General features: G+C 43.3%; 1 protein-coding gene and 1 long non-coding RNA gene across 3 annotated transcripts in view; one reads left to right on the top strand and one right to left on the bottom strand.

Moving 5' to 3' along the window:
- Positions 1-20,715, top strand: part of LOC148896689 (uncharacterized) — a 246,063-nt gene that overhangs the window by 99,396 nt on the left and 125,952 nt on the right. The gene's annotated exons all lie outside the window — the stretch shown is intronic.
- The window catches only part of trmt11 (tRNA methyltransferase 11), a 93,933-nt gene that overhangs the window by 15,908 nt on the left and 57,310 nt on the right, over positions 1-20,715 (bottom strand). For both annotated transcript variants that reach the window (XR_016115183.1, XM_088997825.1), the window contains exons 8-11: positions 17,014-17,094; positions 16,359-16,523; positions 14,393-14,465; positions 14,178-14,312 (exon numbers count right to left, since the gene is read on the bottom strand). Coding sequence is in view for 1 of the 2 variants with exons in the window: in XM_088997825.1 (XP_088853951.1) it covers positions 14,178-14,312; positions 14,393-14,465; positions 16,359-16,523; positions 17,014-17,094 (454 nt within the window). In the remaining variant the exon portion in view is untranslated. The remainder of the gene's footprint in view (positions 1-14,177; positions 14,313-14,392; positions 14,466-16,358; positions 16,524-17,013; positions 17,095-20,715) is intronic.

Raw genomic sequence — 20,715 nt, 5'->3', positions numbered from 1 at the left:
TTGCTTGCATTTCATGAACACATTGGTGTTTCCCTTGTAGCTTCACATTCAACTCGTTCATGTATGTTAGTATGTCCACAGTGAAAGCTAAATCACAAAACCAATCTGTGTCATTGTCAAAGATGTTTGTTTGGACACTGTGAACAAAGGCTCAAACACTGGAAGATTGTCTTTTACTGCCAGCAGGGGACGCTGCCATTCATGACCGACGGCCAACGTCTGCAGCACTCTGCCAAGCTATTTATTGAGAGTATATGCAAAATCAAGTGATAAATGAGTAAAACAGTCTTCTTTATTTGAATACCACACCCCTGGACGTCCCAAGCACCAACATCCATAAAAAACAGAACGTAGACATTTTAATAATAATCATCATCATAATACATCACATTTTAAGCGCCTTACAAAGCTCACAGCCAAAAATAATTTTGAGGGTTGTCCTATCCATGAACCGATAGATTTGTAACCTGGCTATGAGCTCTTCTCGTACAAGGTCCTCACATCCTTCCTGGGGACAAAACCTAGGCACTGGCATATGTGGACGACATCTTCATCATAATTAAAAAAGAAGAAATTCAATCCTTCACAGATCACCTCAACTTGGTAGACATCAATATTAAATTTACTCGCGAGGACACTAAAGAGAAACAAATAGCCTTTTTGAATTGTAAAGTAATCATAAAAGAGGACTTTTAACAAATGTCAAAAAAAAGAATAGGGAATGAAACCAAACATTCTGAAGATACAAAAAGGAGAGGAGTAGCAGTACCTTACATTGCAGGTGTCTGAAAAACTACAAGTCCATTGGCAACACAAAATTCCTACTTATTTCAAACCGATAAACAGTTTCAGGCAAAAATTAGTGCATCCAAAAGATAGGCTGCCAAATGAAAAACAAAGTAATATAGTTTATTCAATACATTGTAAGAATGGAAATTGTAGAGAGCAGTACATTGGGGAGACTAAACACATTCTACAAAAAGACTTTATCAACATCGCAAGGATAATACTGTGTGGTGGGAGTACCTCGGTTCTCAACCATAATTCGTTCCAGTGGCGTTTCGAAAGCGATTTTTTCGAACACCGAAACCACCTCTTTGCTCCTGTCACTTGCGAGTTGACAGTGGGGGGGGGGGGCTGCCTCTCCCGGCCGTTTTCCACCCGCTGTCATTCTGTAATCACGGACACGGGGCATTTATACGGTTCGCGATCACCTCACCAATGCCGGATCATTGACTCAACTTGCCACCGTACCTAGACTCTTCCTTCGATGCGCGAGTGTATCCAGTCCGAGGTATTTTCCCTGCGTCCCGTAAATTTATGTCATCTTCCGAGATTGCATAATTTTGCACCTTCGTGTGCCATTTGCTTTTTGGCGTAGTAAGCGGGTCGGATCACCCCCTGCCTTCTTACTCGCTGTGTTTTCTTTGATTTGTGAATAAACATCCTGCTTGGGTAGTACGTGTCTGTTTTGGGATCCCAAACACTCCACTACATTCCGACGAGTCATCTGCCGTCACTCTCGCTCGGAACGTGACAGCTTTTTTCAGCTATTTTCATAAAACAACAAAACCCTTCACTAAATCGCCATGGTGGTGTGAGGTTTAATTTGGATCATTTTTACACTTGACTTCCTGCCTGAGTGTACAGCGGCGCATTGTTGTGTTGCCGCTGCTCTCCGGAAAACCTTCGATTTTTGATTTTATGCCACCAGTGGATTACATCGATCTCATCACGTTACATTTTTGAGCCTTCTGATAGAGTGCTTGTGCACATTAGTAAACATATTACGTTATTTCATGCTTAGATTAGTAAACATATTATGTTATTTCAGGTTTAGCTTAGTACATATTATGTTATTGCATGTTCAATTTAGACTACATGGAATAATAGTTATTAGTTGAATACTTGAATTTTGAAAGCAGGATGTAACAAGTATCAAGGTTCAGTCTATGTTCTCCCAACACTGAGTTGTTCGTAGCCGATTGGACGGAAGATCGACTTGTCCGCAACTGATTGGTCAACGGACTGTCACGGTATTCTTTAAACTAAGCCTGAGGAGGCAGGCGGTTGCTCTTTGTGTGTGCTCTTTGCTCTGTGTGCTCCTCGCTTCCTGCTTCGACGAGAGAAGTGCTTTTTCTGTCTCACTAGAATAAAGTAGTTTTGTTGTTCACCATCTATCGTCCTCGATGATATTTTTATCACAGAACTTCGTTGAACACCGAACCAGAAGAGAAACAAAAATTTGAAACTAACAGAAATTGGTGCTGAAACCCATGCCAAACAGCCAGCCGGAGCGTTTGAAGAGTGCCACCTGCGTGCTCCAGTCAACGAGAGACGGAAATCTCAAAAAGCTCCCGGTGGCCCTACTAGTTAAAGTTCCACGCGAGAGACGGGTGGGGGGAAGTCGATTCCCCCCCCGCCCCCCTTGGTGGACCTGCTCTTTGACTGGAACACCACGGCTACGAGAAACGGAGAGTTATTTTTTTTTCCTTCTCTCTGGTGGAGTTTGTCCGTGATCACGGGAGACAGGAAGATCATAATCTTCTTGGAAACACCTGCTTGTATTGGCGAGGTGGAACTTCCAACATTCTGGCTGACTGATTACACGGCTGTGCAGACGGAGTTTGCTAGGTGAGTGATGCTAGCTAGCAGCTATTATTTGAATGTATTGTGAGATCCCTTTCTGGCCAGAGGTGTCTTATTCATGTTAATCCACGCATCTACCAGTTTGTAACACGTTTTTTTTAGACTTTGACCGAGGTGGGTCTCCATAAAAAGCCGGACCGATTGTGCACTAACGGAATTGTGTACGCGACGAATTCTGGCGCTTATTTATGGGCCAGATGCGTCTGGTTTAAGCCACACGCCGACATAGATTCCAGTTAGTTTTCCAGTGAAAGATTCTTCACAAGGTGGTGATTTCCTGGAATTAAGTTCTGTGTGAGGGCCGTTGATGAATTGAGAAATCAAAAGGTTTTTTTAATTCTGATCCAGACGTTATATGTCATTTTAAAGCGCAGCTGCTACTGGTACTGGATTATCTGTGAAATTAATACATTCAAATTAGTTGATCTATGCTAGAACAGTGAAACAGAAAGGTTTCTTTGTCTCACAAAAAAAAGGTGGGGGCGAAGGAGCCATTTGAGCTGTTAGTGTGTGCGTGTGCATGTCAGTGTGTGCGCGTGTGCGTGCGTGTGCATGTGCATTCATTGTGTATGTGAGTGCGTCTTTGGCTGGAGACTAACACAGTGGGGGTCTTTGTCCTCGTTCTTTGTGTTTGAATTAACACTGTGGGTGTGTGTTTCTTTGGAAGAGTTAACAGCAGGAATTTGTGGGTGAATTGGGGATTTGAGAGAATGGGTACAAGATTTTTTCAAAGAAAGCTCCAATTCACCGGGGTATGAAATTCAACGACGCTCTGGACATGTTTTCTGACATGATGACGATTCCATATATGTTGACCAATTCAAGCAGATTGGAAATAATGAAAAAGCTATGTCTTCAAAGATGGCTGCTGAAAAAGTACCTCCTGCCTTAAAAGGACAAAGGAGCTCATGTTCTTAAGATTGCCATTGGTGAGACAGAGAATTGACCGATGCGGTAGGCGGGGCGAGCTGTGAAATGGGGAATTTGAACTTGGGAGTCAAAGGTCAAAGGGGGGGAGGATCTACACGCGGGGTCCACTCCACCACTTCCTCTAACAGCTGCCCTCTCTTTTCCTCCCATTCACTCTTCCTCCTCCCCTTGCTGCTTTATAGACGAGATGTGGTTTAGGAAGAATAGATTGGAACACACATCCCTTAATGGGGACACTCAGTCGTTACACCAAAAAAAATTCTCACTAGAAATGTCTTCATGTATTGCTGACTTTATAAAATTCGGTGACTTCTCAAATTCTTTTGTACATTGACGACATCTTGCTTGATTCACTAACTGAAGACAAAAAACCGTATCAATCACTTTGTTCCAAAATGTAGAAAGTGCAGGTAATATAACTTCCTTGACTATGTTAGTTTTGCCAAAAAGAAGTTGAACTTCTAGAAAAAAAAGATGATGACATTTCTACAACCTGATTTGGATGACACACCTTTACCTGACAGCATCCACGTTGGAATTATTGCTGATGGTTCATTACCAAAAACGTATTCATCGCAAGCAGCAGAAATTGTTGCATTGACTGAAGCGTAAATGGATAGAAGGAAAATCTGTTGAACATGCAGATTTATTGAGAGGCTTATTGAAAGCTATCCTCCTTCCAAAAGGTGTGGCTGTATGCAAATGTGCAGCGAACACAAGCAGATGCAGCCGCCAAGAAGGCTGCTCAGACTACTATCAATCTAATTAATCAAGAGAGACGTGAATTAGATCCCACACAAATTTTGAAGGATAAGCTATAAACAAAATCCACAGGGTAATATGCGACCAAAAAGAGGAACATTTCCACAGGGGTCACACCCCGTTGAAGTGGTCCACATGGATTTCATTGAACTAAGCACAAATAGTTCTTATAAATACTGTTTTGTGTTAATTGATAAATTCACCAAATGGGTGGAAATTGTGCCTTCAAAGAAATCCGATGCATTATCCGTTGCAAAAGCATTATGCAAACATATGATTCCAGAATATGGCATACCAAGAATAATTTGGAGTGATAATGGAACACATTTTGTTAAGGACGTAATAACCAACATTTCTGAACATTTAAGAATTGCATTGAAAAAAATCACTGTGCATACCATGCAAGATTAGTTGAAAGAACGAATGGTACGATAAAAAATCGACTCAGAAAAACGATGGAGGCAACAGCCAAACTATGGCCTGAATGTCTATTTCTGATTAAATTATATATGAAAATAATGCCCACTAATAATGGCTTAACGCCTTTTGAGATATTGCATGGAAGACCATTCTTCCACCCATTATGGGAAGGTGAACTTTGGGCAAAAGAATGAATCAGATCCAAGCGTTTTGTTGGCAAAATCGTGTGAAATTTTTACAACAAAAAGAGGTCCACAGCATGTGTACTGCCGCAGTCCTCTTTGTTCCCACCACAGGAACAGAGGCTGCTGCGCTCCAGAGACGAGGTGCTGATCAAGGCAATCAAGAGAAAGTCCTGGTCTGCACCAAAGTGGGAGGGGCCATTCACCGTGCTGATCACAACGCCAACTGCCATCATGATCGCTGAAAGAGCCACCTGGGTGTATCAAAGCCATTGCAAGATCATTCACCAACCAGATCCTGAGCAGGTGGAAGAGAGACGGAGCCAAACTACTCAATAGCCATGGGTTCGGTCCACATCATCTTGCTGTACGAATTCGTGGAGGCAATCCAGATGACACACGTAGAGCCTCCCATTCCATCAGCCTGCGAAACTCCCCCCTTACACCCAACGATGGCAAAAAAGTGTCCAAGCATGGCACATCCTGTAGCCTGCTTGCCACTACAAGATGCAGGAATTGTCTCATTTCCCCTTAGCATCCTCGTGAACGAAGCACGACAAAATGGAAGTGACTATCCTCATGGTTCTTGGCACGCTCGTATCAAGTTAGGGAAGGCATGGACCACTGGTTGGGATTCCGTTGTGGTCCATTCTGAGCCCAAAACAAAATGGGTTCAAAATAGATGTGCCCAAGAAGCTAAACGAATCGTCGTCAAGATAGCTCGAGGGAACTGGTTAGGAACAGGAACTGGAACAATGACTGATATCCAACTTGCCATCATAACTCATGATGTTGCAGGATGCATGGACTTGAGACTATGTCCTGATTCTCGTGAACATCACACTGGTTTTCCCGTAACCATATGCATCATGTCATCTTTGACATCACCAGTCGTGACATCGCCGTTCCAAAATAAACCGCACATCAGATTGACAGCCTATGTTAAAATACCTGCCAAAAAAGCCCAAAATTCAGGTGTCATGGACGCATTATATCAACCGTTTGCAGTAGAAAAACATGACTGGAATCCGTTGTTATCAAACACGTGGTATCGCTGTGCTACACTAATTGCTAAACAAAATAGGAAAAGTAATTGCTTTGTTTGTTCGTATATGCCACATTCTGTGACGCAACAACGGGTGCATTCAAAGGTATTTGGAGATAAAATGGCTCGAGCTGCATATATGTTAATATCTTCGCATAAACCTGATCAACATTTTCCAGTTCTTCGCAATGCTTCGAGAGGAGAGATTTTCAAAGTTTAGACAACATTTTGGAAACTGAAAATCAGGTTATGACCAAGAGCGGATTGCGATTACCAGTATGCGTTGCAATATACGGTACAGGTTAAAACTTAGGTTTTATAGATGAGGATAGATGTTTATATGTGCTACCGTTAAACACCAATGTCACCATTTTACCCCTATCTTCACATCTTCTGTGGTTATGTGGTTGGAAAGTATATTCTTTTATTCCTCCGGGAGCCTAAGGTATGTGCGCACCTGTTACTGTAACTGACAATACTTTCATCGTTACCAGTCGTCCAGCGCACCATCATGTGAAAAGAAGAGTGTCGTTTAAGCCCATTTTATCACAGAACTTCGTTGAACACCGAACCAGAAGAGAAACAAGAATTTGAAACCAACACCTTCGATCCATCATCTCTACCATTTTGATTGCTATTAGCGATCACTTGAATTCTATTAGCGATCAGTTGCGACATCCTAACTGTTGGCTCCAACTGCCAGTTGTCGGTTCCAACTGCCCATTCAATTCTTCCACCAGTTTAACGATGGCCCGACTTTCCTGCGACAGAGCTGCTCTCATCAACCCACGAAAGGACGGCTCAAATATTCAGCGGCCAAGCTCGTTGCTATCGGCTCAAAATGGACCCCGCCCCCGAGTCTCCACTTTGCCGACATCGCCCGTCGTCCTTCGCGGAAATACATCCACCGTAGGTCTCGTCGGAGATTCCCCGTCGATGACTCGAGGGACTTAACCTCCCTTTGGTCAACCCAACACCGGATTCGCAAAAAAAATAACCGCCGATCCGTGGATAACAGTATATTAGCCAGCCTTGTTAGGTACGAAAACACTACCACAAAGGACTGCACTGTCATCTTCGGTCTTCTAAATGTCAGCTCGCTTACTGGAAAGGGGGAACTGATCCAGGACATCCTCAAGGACCATATCTTAACTTTCTTTGCTTTAACGAAACGTGGCAAACTCTTGGTGACATTACACAGCTTAATGACTCTACTCCTCCAGGATTTGTGTATATTCCCAAACCAAAGCAAAGCAAATCCAACTACTGACTATTAACTCCACTTTTTCCCTTGATAGCCTTGGCTTCAGCCACTTGTGGACGTTCCTACGCGCACAAAGGGTACAAGGTAATGGTCCGTTATACATACATACATAATCACTTGACCTCATATGCTACTGTAGTTTGTCTCCTTCAAACTGCACAGCTGTTGAACTCCCAATAACGGACCATTACCTCGTTACTTGTAATGTTTCCATCCTGTGTTCTTCCATCACCATTTGGTTCGGGGCCGCCACAAAAATGGACAAAATCCGACTTCAACGGACAGTTAGGACGGCGGAAAAAATCATTGGCACCGCCCTGCCCACTCTCGAGGACTTGCATACTGCAAGAATCCAAACTAGGGCGTGGAAAATCCTACTGGACCCTCCGCTCCCTGCCCACCACCTTTTCCAGCTACTCCCCTCAGGCAGGTGCTACCGATCCATGCGCACCAAATCCAGCAGACATTTAAACAGCTTCTTCCCCCAAGCCATTAACTCTTTGAACTCTGAACTCTTTCAACAGTAGGCAAAATGGAACTGTATAGTGCCACATCTTGGCCCCTCTATATCCTTCCCCTCCCCCAACCTTCCTACCCCCTCTCATCTCTCTCATCCTTCTACAATCTCGAAGCTCATAACTAAATCCAAGAATTCTTCCTGTCAATTAGATCCCCTCCCAACAGTTCTGGTCCTGCTTGCCATCTCTACTTCCATTCATTTCACCATGCCATTATTCTCTCCTCGCTGTCACGGCGGCTGTCACACAATTTCTTAAAAAAGCCTGGATTTGATCCCAATGACTTCAAGAACCTTCACCCCGTTTCTCAGCTTCCTTTTATTTCCAAAATCCTAGAAAAAGTGGTGTACTCTCAGCTACACTCTCACCTCTCCCAGAATGATCTCTACAAACCATTCAAATCTGGTACAGAATCAGTACAGAATCGGCTCTCTTAAAAGTCAAGAATGATCTTCTTTTAATTTAAATCAGATTCTTTACTTACAGACAGTGTCGGTGTTCAAATACCTGACATGTTTTGCCGTCTACGTCCGCCTTCGTCAGAGTGTCACGGATGTTGCCATTTTCAGCTGAGGGCGTGAGCTATCTGACAGATCTGACAGGCAAGCCACGGCCCCGCTGTCCACTCATCTCTCCAGGATCTGTTGATGGTCCTTGGTCCTTCGCTTCCGGATTTCAATGGCCTCCCTGATCCAGCACTGATGTTTGTTTTCTTCGGTGCGGATGACTCTGGCCTTCTCCCAGTCCATGATGTGATTTTCTCTTTATTAAAAACCCGATCCCAACCAGGAACGCGGAAAGGATCATCAAAAAGGTGTGGATGACTCTGATAAAAGAACGAATACGATGCACAGCAAACAAACTCAACAACACTAGCAGTGATCTACAGCGGCAAACGGAGCAATTCGAACTCCGGTTCCCCCTGGACAATTACACAAAAACAACGCTACACGGACATACATGAAAAGGAATTCACCGCGACCAAAAACTGACACATACGGAAATTAGACAAACTCATCACGCAAAAGAAAAAGGTCGAATCAAACACATTTCAGACAAAGGATAAATGGATTCATAATGAAATTAGTGACTGCAAAGTAGTGGTTGGTGAGAGTCTAGCCAGACAGCATAGGTTGGTGGTGTGTAGGATGACGCTGGCAGTGAGGAAGATGAAGAAACCAAAGGCTGAAGTGAGGACAAAATGGTGGAATTTGAAAAATGAAGAGTGTTGCATGGCATTTAGGAAGGAGGTAAGACAAGCACTGGGTGGGCAAGAGGTCCTTCCAGATGGCAAACTACAGCGAACATAATCAGAGACACGGGTCGGAAAGTACTTGGTGTATCGAGTGGAAGAAAGGTAGATAAGGAGACTTGGTGGTGGAATGGGCAGGTGCAGGAGTGTATACAGAGAAATAGGTTAGCAAAGAAGACGTGGGACACTAAGAGGACGGACGAGAGTAGACAGCAGTACAAGGAGATGCAGCGCACGGTTAAAGTAAAGGTGGCAAAGGCCAAACAAGAGGCCTATGATGACTTGTATGCTCGGCTGGACAGCAAGGAAGGTGAGACTGATCTTTACAGGCTGGCGAGACAGACAGACAAAGATGGTAAGGACCTGCAGCAGGTTCGTGTGATTAAGGATAGAAATGGCAATGTATTAACAGGTGCCAGTAGTGTGATGGCAAGATGGAAAGAGTACTTTGAAGAATTGATGAATGAGGAAAATGAGAAGGAACAAAGAGTAGAAGACGTGACTGTTGTGGACCAAGACAGAGCAAGCATTAGCAAGGATGAAGTGAGGAGGGCGCTGAAGAGGATGAAGGGGGGAAAGGCACTCGGGCCTGATGATTTACCAATCGAGGTATGGAAGTGTCTTGGAGAGGTGGCGGTGGTGTTCCTGACTGGGTTATTCAACAAGATCTTAGATGGTGAACAGATGCCTGAGGAATGGAGATGAAGTGTACTCGTGCCCATTTTTAAGAACAAAGGAGATGTGCAGAGTTGTACTAACTACAGAGGAATAAAGTTGATGAGCCATACAATGAAACTCTGGGAAAGAGTAGTTGAAGCAAGACTAAGAGCATAAGTGAACATTTGTGAGCAGCAGTATGGCTTCATGCCAAAAAAAGAGTACGACAGAAGCAGTGTTTGCTTTAAGAATGCTGATAGAGAAGTACAGAGAAGGTCAGAAGGAATTGCATTGTGTCTTTGTAGATCTGGAGAAAGCGTACGACAGGGTGCCCAGAGAAGAGCTGTGGCATTGCATGAGGAAGTCTGGAGTGACGGAAAAGTATGTCAGAGCGGCGCAAGACATGTATCATGACTGTAAGATAGTTGTGAGGTGCGCTGTCGGTAAGACTGAGGAATTCAAGGTGGAGGTGGGACTCCACCAGGGGTCAGCTCTGAGCCCCTTCTTGTTTGCTATGGTGATGGAGAGGCTGACAGACGATGTTGTACAAGAATCTCTTTGGACCATGATGCTTGCAGATGACATTGTGATATGGAGCGAGAACAGGGAACATGTGGCGGAGAAACTAGAGATGTGGAGATATGCCCTCGAAAGGAGAGGAATGAAGATCAGTCGCAGCAAGGCGGAATATATGTGTGTCAATGAGAGGGATCCAAGTGCAAGAGTGATGCTACAGGGAGAAGAGATAAAGAAGGTGGAGGATTTTAAATACTTGGGGTAAACTGTCCAGAGCAATGGAGAGTGTGGAAAAGAGGTGAAGAAGCGTGTCCAGGCAGGCTGGAGTGGCTGGAGAAAAATGTCAGGTGTTATGTGCGATAGAAGGGTTTCAGCTAGGATGAAAGGAAAATTGTATAAAACAGTGGTGAGACCAGCCATGATGTTTGGACTGGAGACAGTGCCACTGAAGAAAAGACAGGAAGCAGAGCTGGAGGTAGCACAGCTGAAGATGTTGAGGTTTTCTTTGGGAGTGACCAGGTTGGATAGGATCAGGAATGAGTACATTAGAGGGACAACTCATATTAGAGGCTTTGGAGACAAAGTCAGAGAGGCCAGACTGAGATGGTTTGGACATGTCCAGAGGAGAGAGAGAGTGACTATATCGGGAGAAGGATGCTGAGCCTTGAACTGCCAGGCAGGAGACCGAGAGGAAGACCGAAGAGGAGGTTTATGGATGTGGTCAAAGAGGACATGAAGGTAGCTGGTGTGTGAGAAGAGGATGCACAAAACCGGGATAGATGGAGGACATTGATTCGCTGTGGCGACCCCTGAGGGGAAAAGCCGAAAGGAAAAGTAGAAGAAGAAGATAAATGGATACATATCATGTCACGCCACAACCACACACAAGCAGAAGGCAGTATATTATCAAAAGGTCTCAATTACGCAGTCACCCCCAAGAAAATACCATACGACAAATTCATTCTCACTACGGAATTAGCGTGTGAAAAAATACAGAACCCAGGACAAAAAGCAGCACTACGCAAAGAAATAGCAGGCATCTTAAAAACGGCCAAACACCACCCAGTAATATCACTAAAGAGGAAGCAAGAGCCATGATAACACTATCAAAAAACAAAGACATCACAATACTCCCCGCAGACAAAGGCAGAACAACAGTTATTATGGACACGGAAAAATACGAAAAACAGATGCAGCAGTTATTACAGGACGACGCCTATGAAATATTAAAGAACCAACAGAAGAAAAGAAAAACAAACTTAAAGCACTACTCAAACCCCTATTAAACGAAAATAAAATAAACAAAGAGTCGTACAACCACCTGGCACCCACAGCAAACATCATCCCCAGGATTTACGGCACGCCAAAAATACACAAACCAGATACACCCCTCCGCCCCATAGTAGACAGCATCGGATCAGTCACGTACAACCTCTCAAAAGCACTATCAGAAATAATAAAACCATTGCTGGGTCACACATGCCAACACTGCGAAACTCAAAGCAACTCGCTACAGAACTCGCCATCATAAAAGTACAGAAAAATGAAATGTTCATATCACATGACGTCATCTCACTTTTCACCAAAACACCCACCAAAGCCACCATTCAGATAGTACAGGACAGACTAAAAGCAGACAGGACACTCAAAAAACGCACAAATCTAACAGCAGATGACATAACCCAGCTACTTCAGTTCATTGCCACATCCACATATTTCCAATTCAGAAACCCCATATACAGACAAAAAGAAGGGTTTGTGGCGTCACCCGTGTGTATGATTTTGAAGTGCGCCTTTCAACCCTTTCATGTCTTTCAATTCCTTGATCTCCTTGATGTGCGTCTCACCCTGACGCATAGCACACGCTTGAAAATTGTATAAAAGGAGCTGTCGCGGGACAGAGAGATTGGGCGAACCACGGGGCAGACTCATCTCGGACTCAGACCCAGACAGACGCACCGCTCGCAGAGACCTGCTCAGCATCGCACGGAGTTTCACAGCACGACTTGCTCGACTCCACGCCACGATCGAGCTCTGTGCGTCACCTGCCTGGGAGATCTGACAACGAACCTACTTACAAATAAAGAGAACCATCAAACTCTTTAGGTTCGCCATGGGGGACCCACTCTCTGCCATCATGTGTGGGTTCTTCATGGAGGACCTGGAACAGAAAGCGCTTTCAACAGCCCCGGAAACATACAAACCAACACTATGAAAACGATATGTGGATGACATTCTGGAAAAAAAAATCAAAACAGGACATACACAACAGTTTACGGAACACCTCAACTCCATAGACACCACAGGCAGTATCAAGTTCACCCATGAAGAGGAAATAAACCAATCCATTGCCTTCTTGGACTTGAACATACACCACACGGACAACGGGGACCTCAAAATAAAAGTACACAGGAAACACACACATACCGACCAATATCTCCTTTGGACATCTGAACACCCCACTATTCATAAGTTGTCAGTCGTCAGAACATTACATGAACGCACCACAATGATCACGGACCCGGAGGACAGAACACAGGAGGAAAAACATATACAACACGCACTACAAAAATGCCAATATCCTCAGTGGGCAATAACTAAAGGGGCAGAGCAGGTCAAAAACAAAAACAACACAAGACAAGGGAGAAAGAAAAAGCAAACAAACAAACAAGAGCACAGAGCAATGGTAACATTACCATACATGAGAGGGATCACAGAACGCATACAAAGGGCACTGAGGAAACACAACATAAACACACCGGTCAAACTATACACAACTCTCCGACAGATCTTGGTACACCCAAAGGACAAAATACACCCGGAAAATAAATGCAACTCAATATATGAAATCCCATGCAAGTCATGCAATAAATCATACATCGGGGAGACAGGAAGGAGTTTCAATACAAGAAAAAAGAGCATAAGAAGGAGTGTGAGAAGGAGACAGCAACAATACAAACAAGAGCAATAAAAGAATAAAAGCATTATTTTCGGGTGAACAACTCCGCGGTGAGAAGACCTTCCGGAATCGACTCGACGGCCGCGAGGAAAGTTTCCATTGATCGACTCAAACTGGCAGTCGTAGAGCACACATTGCGCATGCTCCCGTACAACGACTTCAGGCACCACCGAATCTTCCTCGGCACCCTCCCCACCGACGCCTGCCATGCCCGGTGATCGACCGTCATCGTGCCTGACCTCTCTGTGTCGAAGAATGACTTTTGTTTTTTATTTATTTTTCCTTCATCGCTTTCACCGACTTCGGATCCAGGAGGGGAGCCCTGTGGCGTCACCTGTGCGCACTGCATCTTTAATGTCTTTCAATTCCTTGATCTCCTTGATGTGCGTCTCACCCTGACGCATATCACACGCTTGAAAATGGTATAAAAGCAGGTGTCGTGGGACAGAGAGAATCAGACTCATCTCGGACTCAAAGAGACTTGCAAAGACCCGCACAGGCACATCACAACACGTCTTGATCGACTCCACGCCACGATCAAGCTCTGCGCGTCACCTGCCTGGGAGATCTGACAACGAACCTACTTACAAATAAAGAGAAACTGCAAACTCTTTACACATTTCACCATGACGTTCCTGATCCACTGCTGAAAAGGATGTGTTGATCCTCTCCTCTTTCATCTAGAACTGCTTCATGTCAAAGAGGGTACAGCAAGTGCTGAAGAATGAATGATTCTGTCTTTGTGTTGTCATATTTGTTATTTTTGTTTTTTTTCCCAAGATGGCGGCACGTGAACATGCAGCGGCTCCTCTCTCTCCCGGCAAATTGGCTTTTTTGTGTTTATTATGTTTGTTAAAGTCATTATAAGTGCCATGCACGCTGGGTCCGAGAGGACAGTAATTTCCTCTGTGCTGGATGTCATGCATATTAAGCATATTTTACAATAAAGCTGACTTTGATCTTTGCATTAAAAGAAGTGATTGCTCTTCAATCAAAAAGTTGGATCTATCAATGTATACTCACTCTGGTCTATAAACAGGCAGCCAGTAGACCAATCGCCCTCCCATGACGAGGTGATGTGCTGAGAAGTTCAGCATGTCCGCCAATATTTCACTCAAGTGGTAGGACTGGGATACTGGCACGTGCGACTCTGCGTAGCTAGAATGAACATTATATTGAGCATGTTCCTGTCTGGTTCCCCTTTACCTTTTTGGGGGTCGACGATCAAATGAACTTACACGCCATCCACACATTTTGTAGTTTCTTTGTGGCAGCCTGTTTTCCTCGTCGACTCACGTATGCCATATGGAGCTGGCCAGAAGAAACAAAGAAATAAGTAATACCATTATTTTTAGAAACATACTAGTTATCATGTTAATTTAGAATAATTAATAACTTTGTTGTGCGTTTTTTTTTTTCTTTTGGTGGGGTGGGCTCCCATTGGAGTAGGCTCCCATTGGAGTTAGGTGGGCTTAGTAAGCAGGGGCAAACATGTGAGAGTTCCCAGCACTGTGAATGGAAATTTTACATTCCTAAATGCCCTGATGAGACAATTTATAAAAGTAGTGTATTGTGGCTTATTTCTGAGGAGTTTGCATATCACCAAAACAGCTCAAATTTAGCAATGCAAAGCACTGAGCAGCCATAGCTAATGTTAGCGCCAAAAGCATGGGTAATTTAGCCATAGCAAAGTTATTTGGCCAACTAAACTTCAGAACATCCCAAATGCGGGGCATAGTAACTGTGCCCTCAGTAGACTACGAGAAGTGATTGGTGTTTATTTCAGCACTATTTTATTTTTATTTTGTAATTTGAAGATTTATGTAGGGGTTTAGAAACGACCTCCATTACTGTATGTTTATTCGATTAGACTACCAAGACAGTAGAGGGCGCTACGCGCCTGTGAATGGAACAGAGGAAGACAATATAGGCTCAGCTCACGCATGTCAGTAATAAATCACTGTCGCTGTGTAAAGCTGAGTAACACACGTTTGTCTCGTGTCATCTATCACATGGTGGCGCCGGACACAGCAATGATAGGTCCCTACTCTCAGGTTGGGGGGCAGAGGACCCCTCCCTGTGGCCCCACTGATTGTTCCTACATTCCTGACTAACGACTAGCCTATTACCCCCACTCCCACCGAAACCTTCACTTTTGTACAGATGACGGCTGAAGAAACCTTCTCATCGATGGACCACTCCTGTACGACTGAGAGCTTACACAGACGTATAACAAAACAGTGCTACTCCCCACCATGGTCAAAACTAAAGGCTGCCGGTTGGAGTTTGATTAGTCTTAAATATAGCAAAAAGTAAATGGCTCGGAATGCATCTATCCAAGCGTACTGGAAAAAAAACAATAAAACATGTTACAATGTAACATTTTATTTTATCTTTTGATCGGCTTCTAAAATGTAATGAATGTCAAATGAAAAAAGGGGTTTTCACAGGAATGTTTAAATGAGACAAAAAAAAATATTCATTATATCAATTAATAACAGGCCCAATTAATTGATCACAAATGTTTTTTTTGTGGGGGTCGGCTGACAACTAAAAAAAAATACATTTGCAATAGGGTTGAACTCAAAGATTTGCACCGGCTTCAACTGTCTAAAAAGTGGCGTGCCGTTGGGGCCTGCAAGGCCTTCTCTGCTGGCCTAATAATATCTGAATCACAGACTAATGTGAATTATATTTTGTCCATGAATTCTTATTAAATAATTCCAACTTGTTTTTCAGCTTCCTTTCATTGCTTTTCCACTGTTGTGCTGCTTCCAGATGTGTTTTTCATATTCAAGCATTTAACCAATCACATTTAAGCCACTATTTATTACCAGGGTCAGAAATCTACCTGGACGCCATCACAATCAATACTGCAGGCTCTGGAGCATGAAAATCAATGGCATTGAAGCAGTTGCTTGAACTTATAAAAGTTAGAGTTGACAACCCAAGGCCTGCTGGAAGGCGCTGGCAAAGACAGAGTTTTCGCAAATTATGATTGGCTAGTGACATGATTGACTAGTGATAAGCACATACTGGGCAGAGCTAGCATACTGTATCTGTACCAAGCTGCATAAAAAAATGGTGTTGATTTCATAGTGGTTTTGTCAACCCACAATGGCTGAAGGAGAAGAAACGAATGTGTAGCTGCTAATGTCAACTTTTTTGAAATTGTATGTATGCTATGAAGACAAATGAACATACGATCGGTAATGATGGCATCAAAGAGAACAGCCTCCCTCCACACAGGCTTGGATGCATCAGACACCATCACATCCACATAGAGTTTCTCTGTTCCGTACTGTCGCAGGTTGGCTCGGATGTTCTCATCTGGTCCTCGCCACTTGTGATCTTTACGGCTGGACTTTCCTGGGCGGGACAGGGGGGTGGGTAATTCTTGATGATAGAGTTGAATTACCATATTTTCCGGTGTATACTGCGCACTGGAGTATTAAGGGCACCTTCAATGAATGAAAAAAAGTCATAATAATATAATATCTAAATATATAAAAGTTTTCCAAATATAAGGTAAACCTCATTATAAGGTGCTACAGTAGAGGCTGGTGTTACGCACTACTTCTTATACATAGGCAATTGGAGTTGGTGGCTGCTGATAGCAGTTGCGAGACCTGTTGTGGCTCACTATTACGTCACACATAAGGCGCACCTGTGTATAAGGCGCATGGTCATCTTTTGAAGAAACTCAAGGCTCTTGGGTGCGCCTTATGCACCGGAAAATGCGATAATCCTCATATTCAGAGCTTGTGTCTTATTGCTACTTTTGAGGAATACGAACATTTCCACAATTCAATTAACATACACAATGACTAAACTATGACTAAGGTGGAAAAAAAGATACCTTTGCCATGGATGGTGTTGTAATCAATATCTGATCCACACACGTAGGCTCCAAAATGAGAACAAGCAACCAATAGGCTTCCTTTAACAAATGAAAAAAAGCACCATATCTCATTCAAAACTGTCATCACAATGTTTTAATGTCTTTGCATTTTTACAAATGAAAATGGTACTGTTGACTGCCGATGTGTGTATCAAAAATCTTAAAAAAATAATGTATGTCTCAGTCTGGTTTCCCCTCCTATGAAATAGACTGAAACTGCCCTGACAAGCGTTGTTTCATAACTAGGCGATCACTGCAGACACTGGGTCAACGACTCTGGTCCCACTTCATGATTTAAGTGCGGCTTTTGATCGATAAGAAGACTGTGTTGGGGTGCACGGAAAGGCACTGTCCAAGTTCTCGTGTTATTTATCCAACACACAGGTGTCAAAGTTAAGTCCCAGGGGACAAATCTGGTATGCCACATCATTTTATTTGGCCTGCGAAAGCAAATCAAGCAAGGGGCTTTTGTAGGGTAAAACACTTCTAAATTTACTCAAGACAGTTCAATTGAAAGGATGACAAAAAGGGCATGCACATTAGACTGAAACATGAACAGTTATCTTGAATTGGATGGAATTGACAAGATAAATGTTGTTACATTCAGTGACAATTGATTACTTAATATAAATTATCCAGTTAAAATTATGAGCCCCTTCATAAAAGATAGCTTTTTAGATTTACTAAAATAATGATAGTGAATAAGCATAATGATGATTTTGACCTGACAAATTGTTATGCCACTGAAGTCGAAGACTGACACTTTATAAACGTGAATCATTTGATGGCCACATGGAATTAAATAGAAAGTTGATGTGCAAAATATGATGACTAACCATTTTCTATTATGCTTGTGCAGATGATGCGAGTTGATGTGCAACAATTCGGAAACAGAGCCAAGATGGTGGTTGAGAAAATATCCAAGCTACAGAACAATTTTAAACATTTTTAAGAAGACAAGACAAGAACATATTTAATTTCACCACAAATTGGGAAATTTGCAAAAGGGCTAAGCCCCTCAAACAATACATGCGAAAGTCTAAAAATCTGACCAAATGTTAATCAATGTTTCCAGGTTGCACCATGGCCGCCATTACCACACCAAAAGCACCAAAGCCTAAACACTGAGGATGTTTTGGTGGGTAGGATGGGTGTGTGCAGAGAGGTCTTTGGTAACAAGGTACTGGTCGTTCAATTTGTGGTGACATGAACCGATGAACTGGGATGCACGAGCCACATGTATCCACCTGTTAAGCAATCAGGCTCTGATCGACAAGCTCTGACTCCTCCACCACAAAGACCACTAAAAAGCCAAGCCATTCTATCTCCCCAAGGACAAAACCCATCTGCCTCAATGGTGCAAAACTCCCCAACTGAAGGGCTCACTGCTGGTGTATTTTATTTATTATTGTATCTATGATTTTCTGTGACTGTAAAGTGTCCTTGGGAGCTTTGAAAGGCACTTCAAATAAAAGATATTATTTTTATTATTATTATCACAAAGACACCATCCACTGAACCTGAGAAAGCTGATTCACTGTAGAAATGGACTGAAAGCCAAAGTGCCAAATGAACAATCTCGAAGATTTGTCTGTTTAAGCTCTCAGTTGTACAGGAGTGGTCCATCGATGAAAAGGTTTCTTCAGCCGTCTTCTGTACTTCTTTGAAGGTGTCGGACACTTCAAACCACTCATTTGGCGACAATGAGGTTGAAATGTTAGCAAAAGAACATAGATGGTTTGAAAGGCGAGTAAAAGAAGTGATTTTCATAAAACAGCTGAATCCTTCTTTAAAACGATACGGTGGGGTGAGGTTCAATTTGGATCGTTCGTACAACAGCCTACTTAGGCAAAATAGGATTAGGAATACTGATGAGGTCATCAGAATCAGAATCAGAAAACCTTCATTCGTCCTATAATGGAGAAATTTGCAGTCCACAGCAGCAATTGAAAGGGGATGGGGTGGGAGGTGAAAGGATAGAAAGCAAGATATTCTAAGCATAACAAAATAATGTCAACTGCATACTGTGCAAATGTAAATGTGCAAAACTGTTTCATAAAAAAACTGTACATAGTGCAAGTATCAAGAAATGCATACTGATATATTGCATCAACCCATATTTACAAGTGTCCAGTTTTTTTTCCACATGTGATCATTGAGAATTGCAATGTAGCCACAAGGGGGCACAAGCCAGTGTCTTATTGTGCCGGTCCCAAGCCCGGATAAATACAGAGGGTTGTGTCAGGAAGGGCATCCGACGTAAAAAAAATTGCCAAAACAAATATGCGAATCAAACCTATGAATCCCATACCGGATCGGTCGAGGCCCGGGTTAACAACGGCCACCATTGGTACTGTTGACCTTCAGGGTGCCAGTGGAAAATGGACTACTGTTGGTCGAAGAAGGAGAGGAGGGAGGTGTGCCCGGAGGAAAAGAGAGAAATGGAACGCCAAGAGTATAGAACTAAGAGTAGGAACTTTGAATGTAGGAACAATGACAGGTAAAGGTCGAGAGCTGGTTGACATGATGCAGAGAAGGAAGGTAGACATACTGTGTGTCCAGGAGACCAGGTGGAAATGGAGCAAGGCTAGAAGCTTAGGGTCAGGGTTTAAGTTGTTCTATCATGGTGAAGACAGAAAGAGAAATGGAGTTGGGGTTATCTTAAAAGAGGAGTTTGTTAGGAATGTCTTAGAGGTAAAAAGAGTATCAGATAGAATGATGAGTCTGAAGCTAGAAATTGAAGGTGTGATGTCCAATGTTGTTTGTGGGTATGCCCCACAAGTAGGATGTGAGCTGGCGGAGGAGAAATTTTGGTTGGACTTTAATGAAGTCATACAGAACATCCCGAGAAGTGAGAGGGTTGTAATTGGTGGAGATTTATATGGACATGTTGGCGCAGGAAACAAAGATGATGGGCAGGTTTGGACTCCAGATGAGGAACGCTGAAGGACAGATGGTGGTTGACTTTGCTAAGAGAATGGAAACGGCTATTGTGAATACTTTCTTTCAGAAGAGACAGGAACATAGGGTGACCTACAAGAGTGGAGGCAGAAGTACACAGGTAGAAATCAGTGACTGCAAAGTAGTGGTTGGTGAGAGTGTAGCCAGACAGCATAGGTTGGTGGTGTGTAGGATGACGCTGGCAGTGAGGAAGATGAAGAAACCAAAGGCTGAAGTGAGGACAAAATGGTGGAAGTTGAAAAAGGAAGAGTGTTGCATGACATTTAGGAAGGAGGTAAGACAAGAACTGGGTGGGTAAGAGGTCCTTCAAACATAATCAGAGACACAGGTCAGAAAGTACTTGGTGTATCGAGTGGAAGAAAGGTAGATAAGGAGACTTGGTGTTGGAATGGGGAGGTGCAGGAGTGTATACAGAGAAAGAGGTTCGCAAAGAAGACGTGGGACACTGAGAGGACGGACGAGAGTAGACAGCAGTACAAGGAAATGCAGCGCACGGTTAAAGTAAAGGTGGCAAAGGCCAAACAAGAGGCCTATGATGACTTGTATGCTCGGCTAGACAGCAAGGAAGGTGAGACTGATCTTTACAGACTGGCGAGACAGAGAGACAAAGACGGTAAGGACCTGCAGCAGATTCGGGTGATTAAGGATAGAGATGGCAATGTATTAACAGGTGTCAGTAGTGTGATGGCAAGATGGAAA

This window comes from Hippocampus bargibanti, linkage group LG06 (assembly GCF_051943395.1).
Source record: "Hippocampus bargibanti isolate YZ-2025 linkage group LG06, ASM5194339v1, whole genome shotgun sequence".
NCBI classification, from domain to species: Eukaryota; Metazoa; Chordata; class Actinopteri; order Syngnathiformes; family Syngnathidae; genus Hippocampus; species Hippocampus bargibanti.
This window is presented reverse-complemented; position numbering and strand designations above follow the sequence as displayed.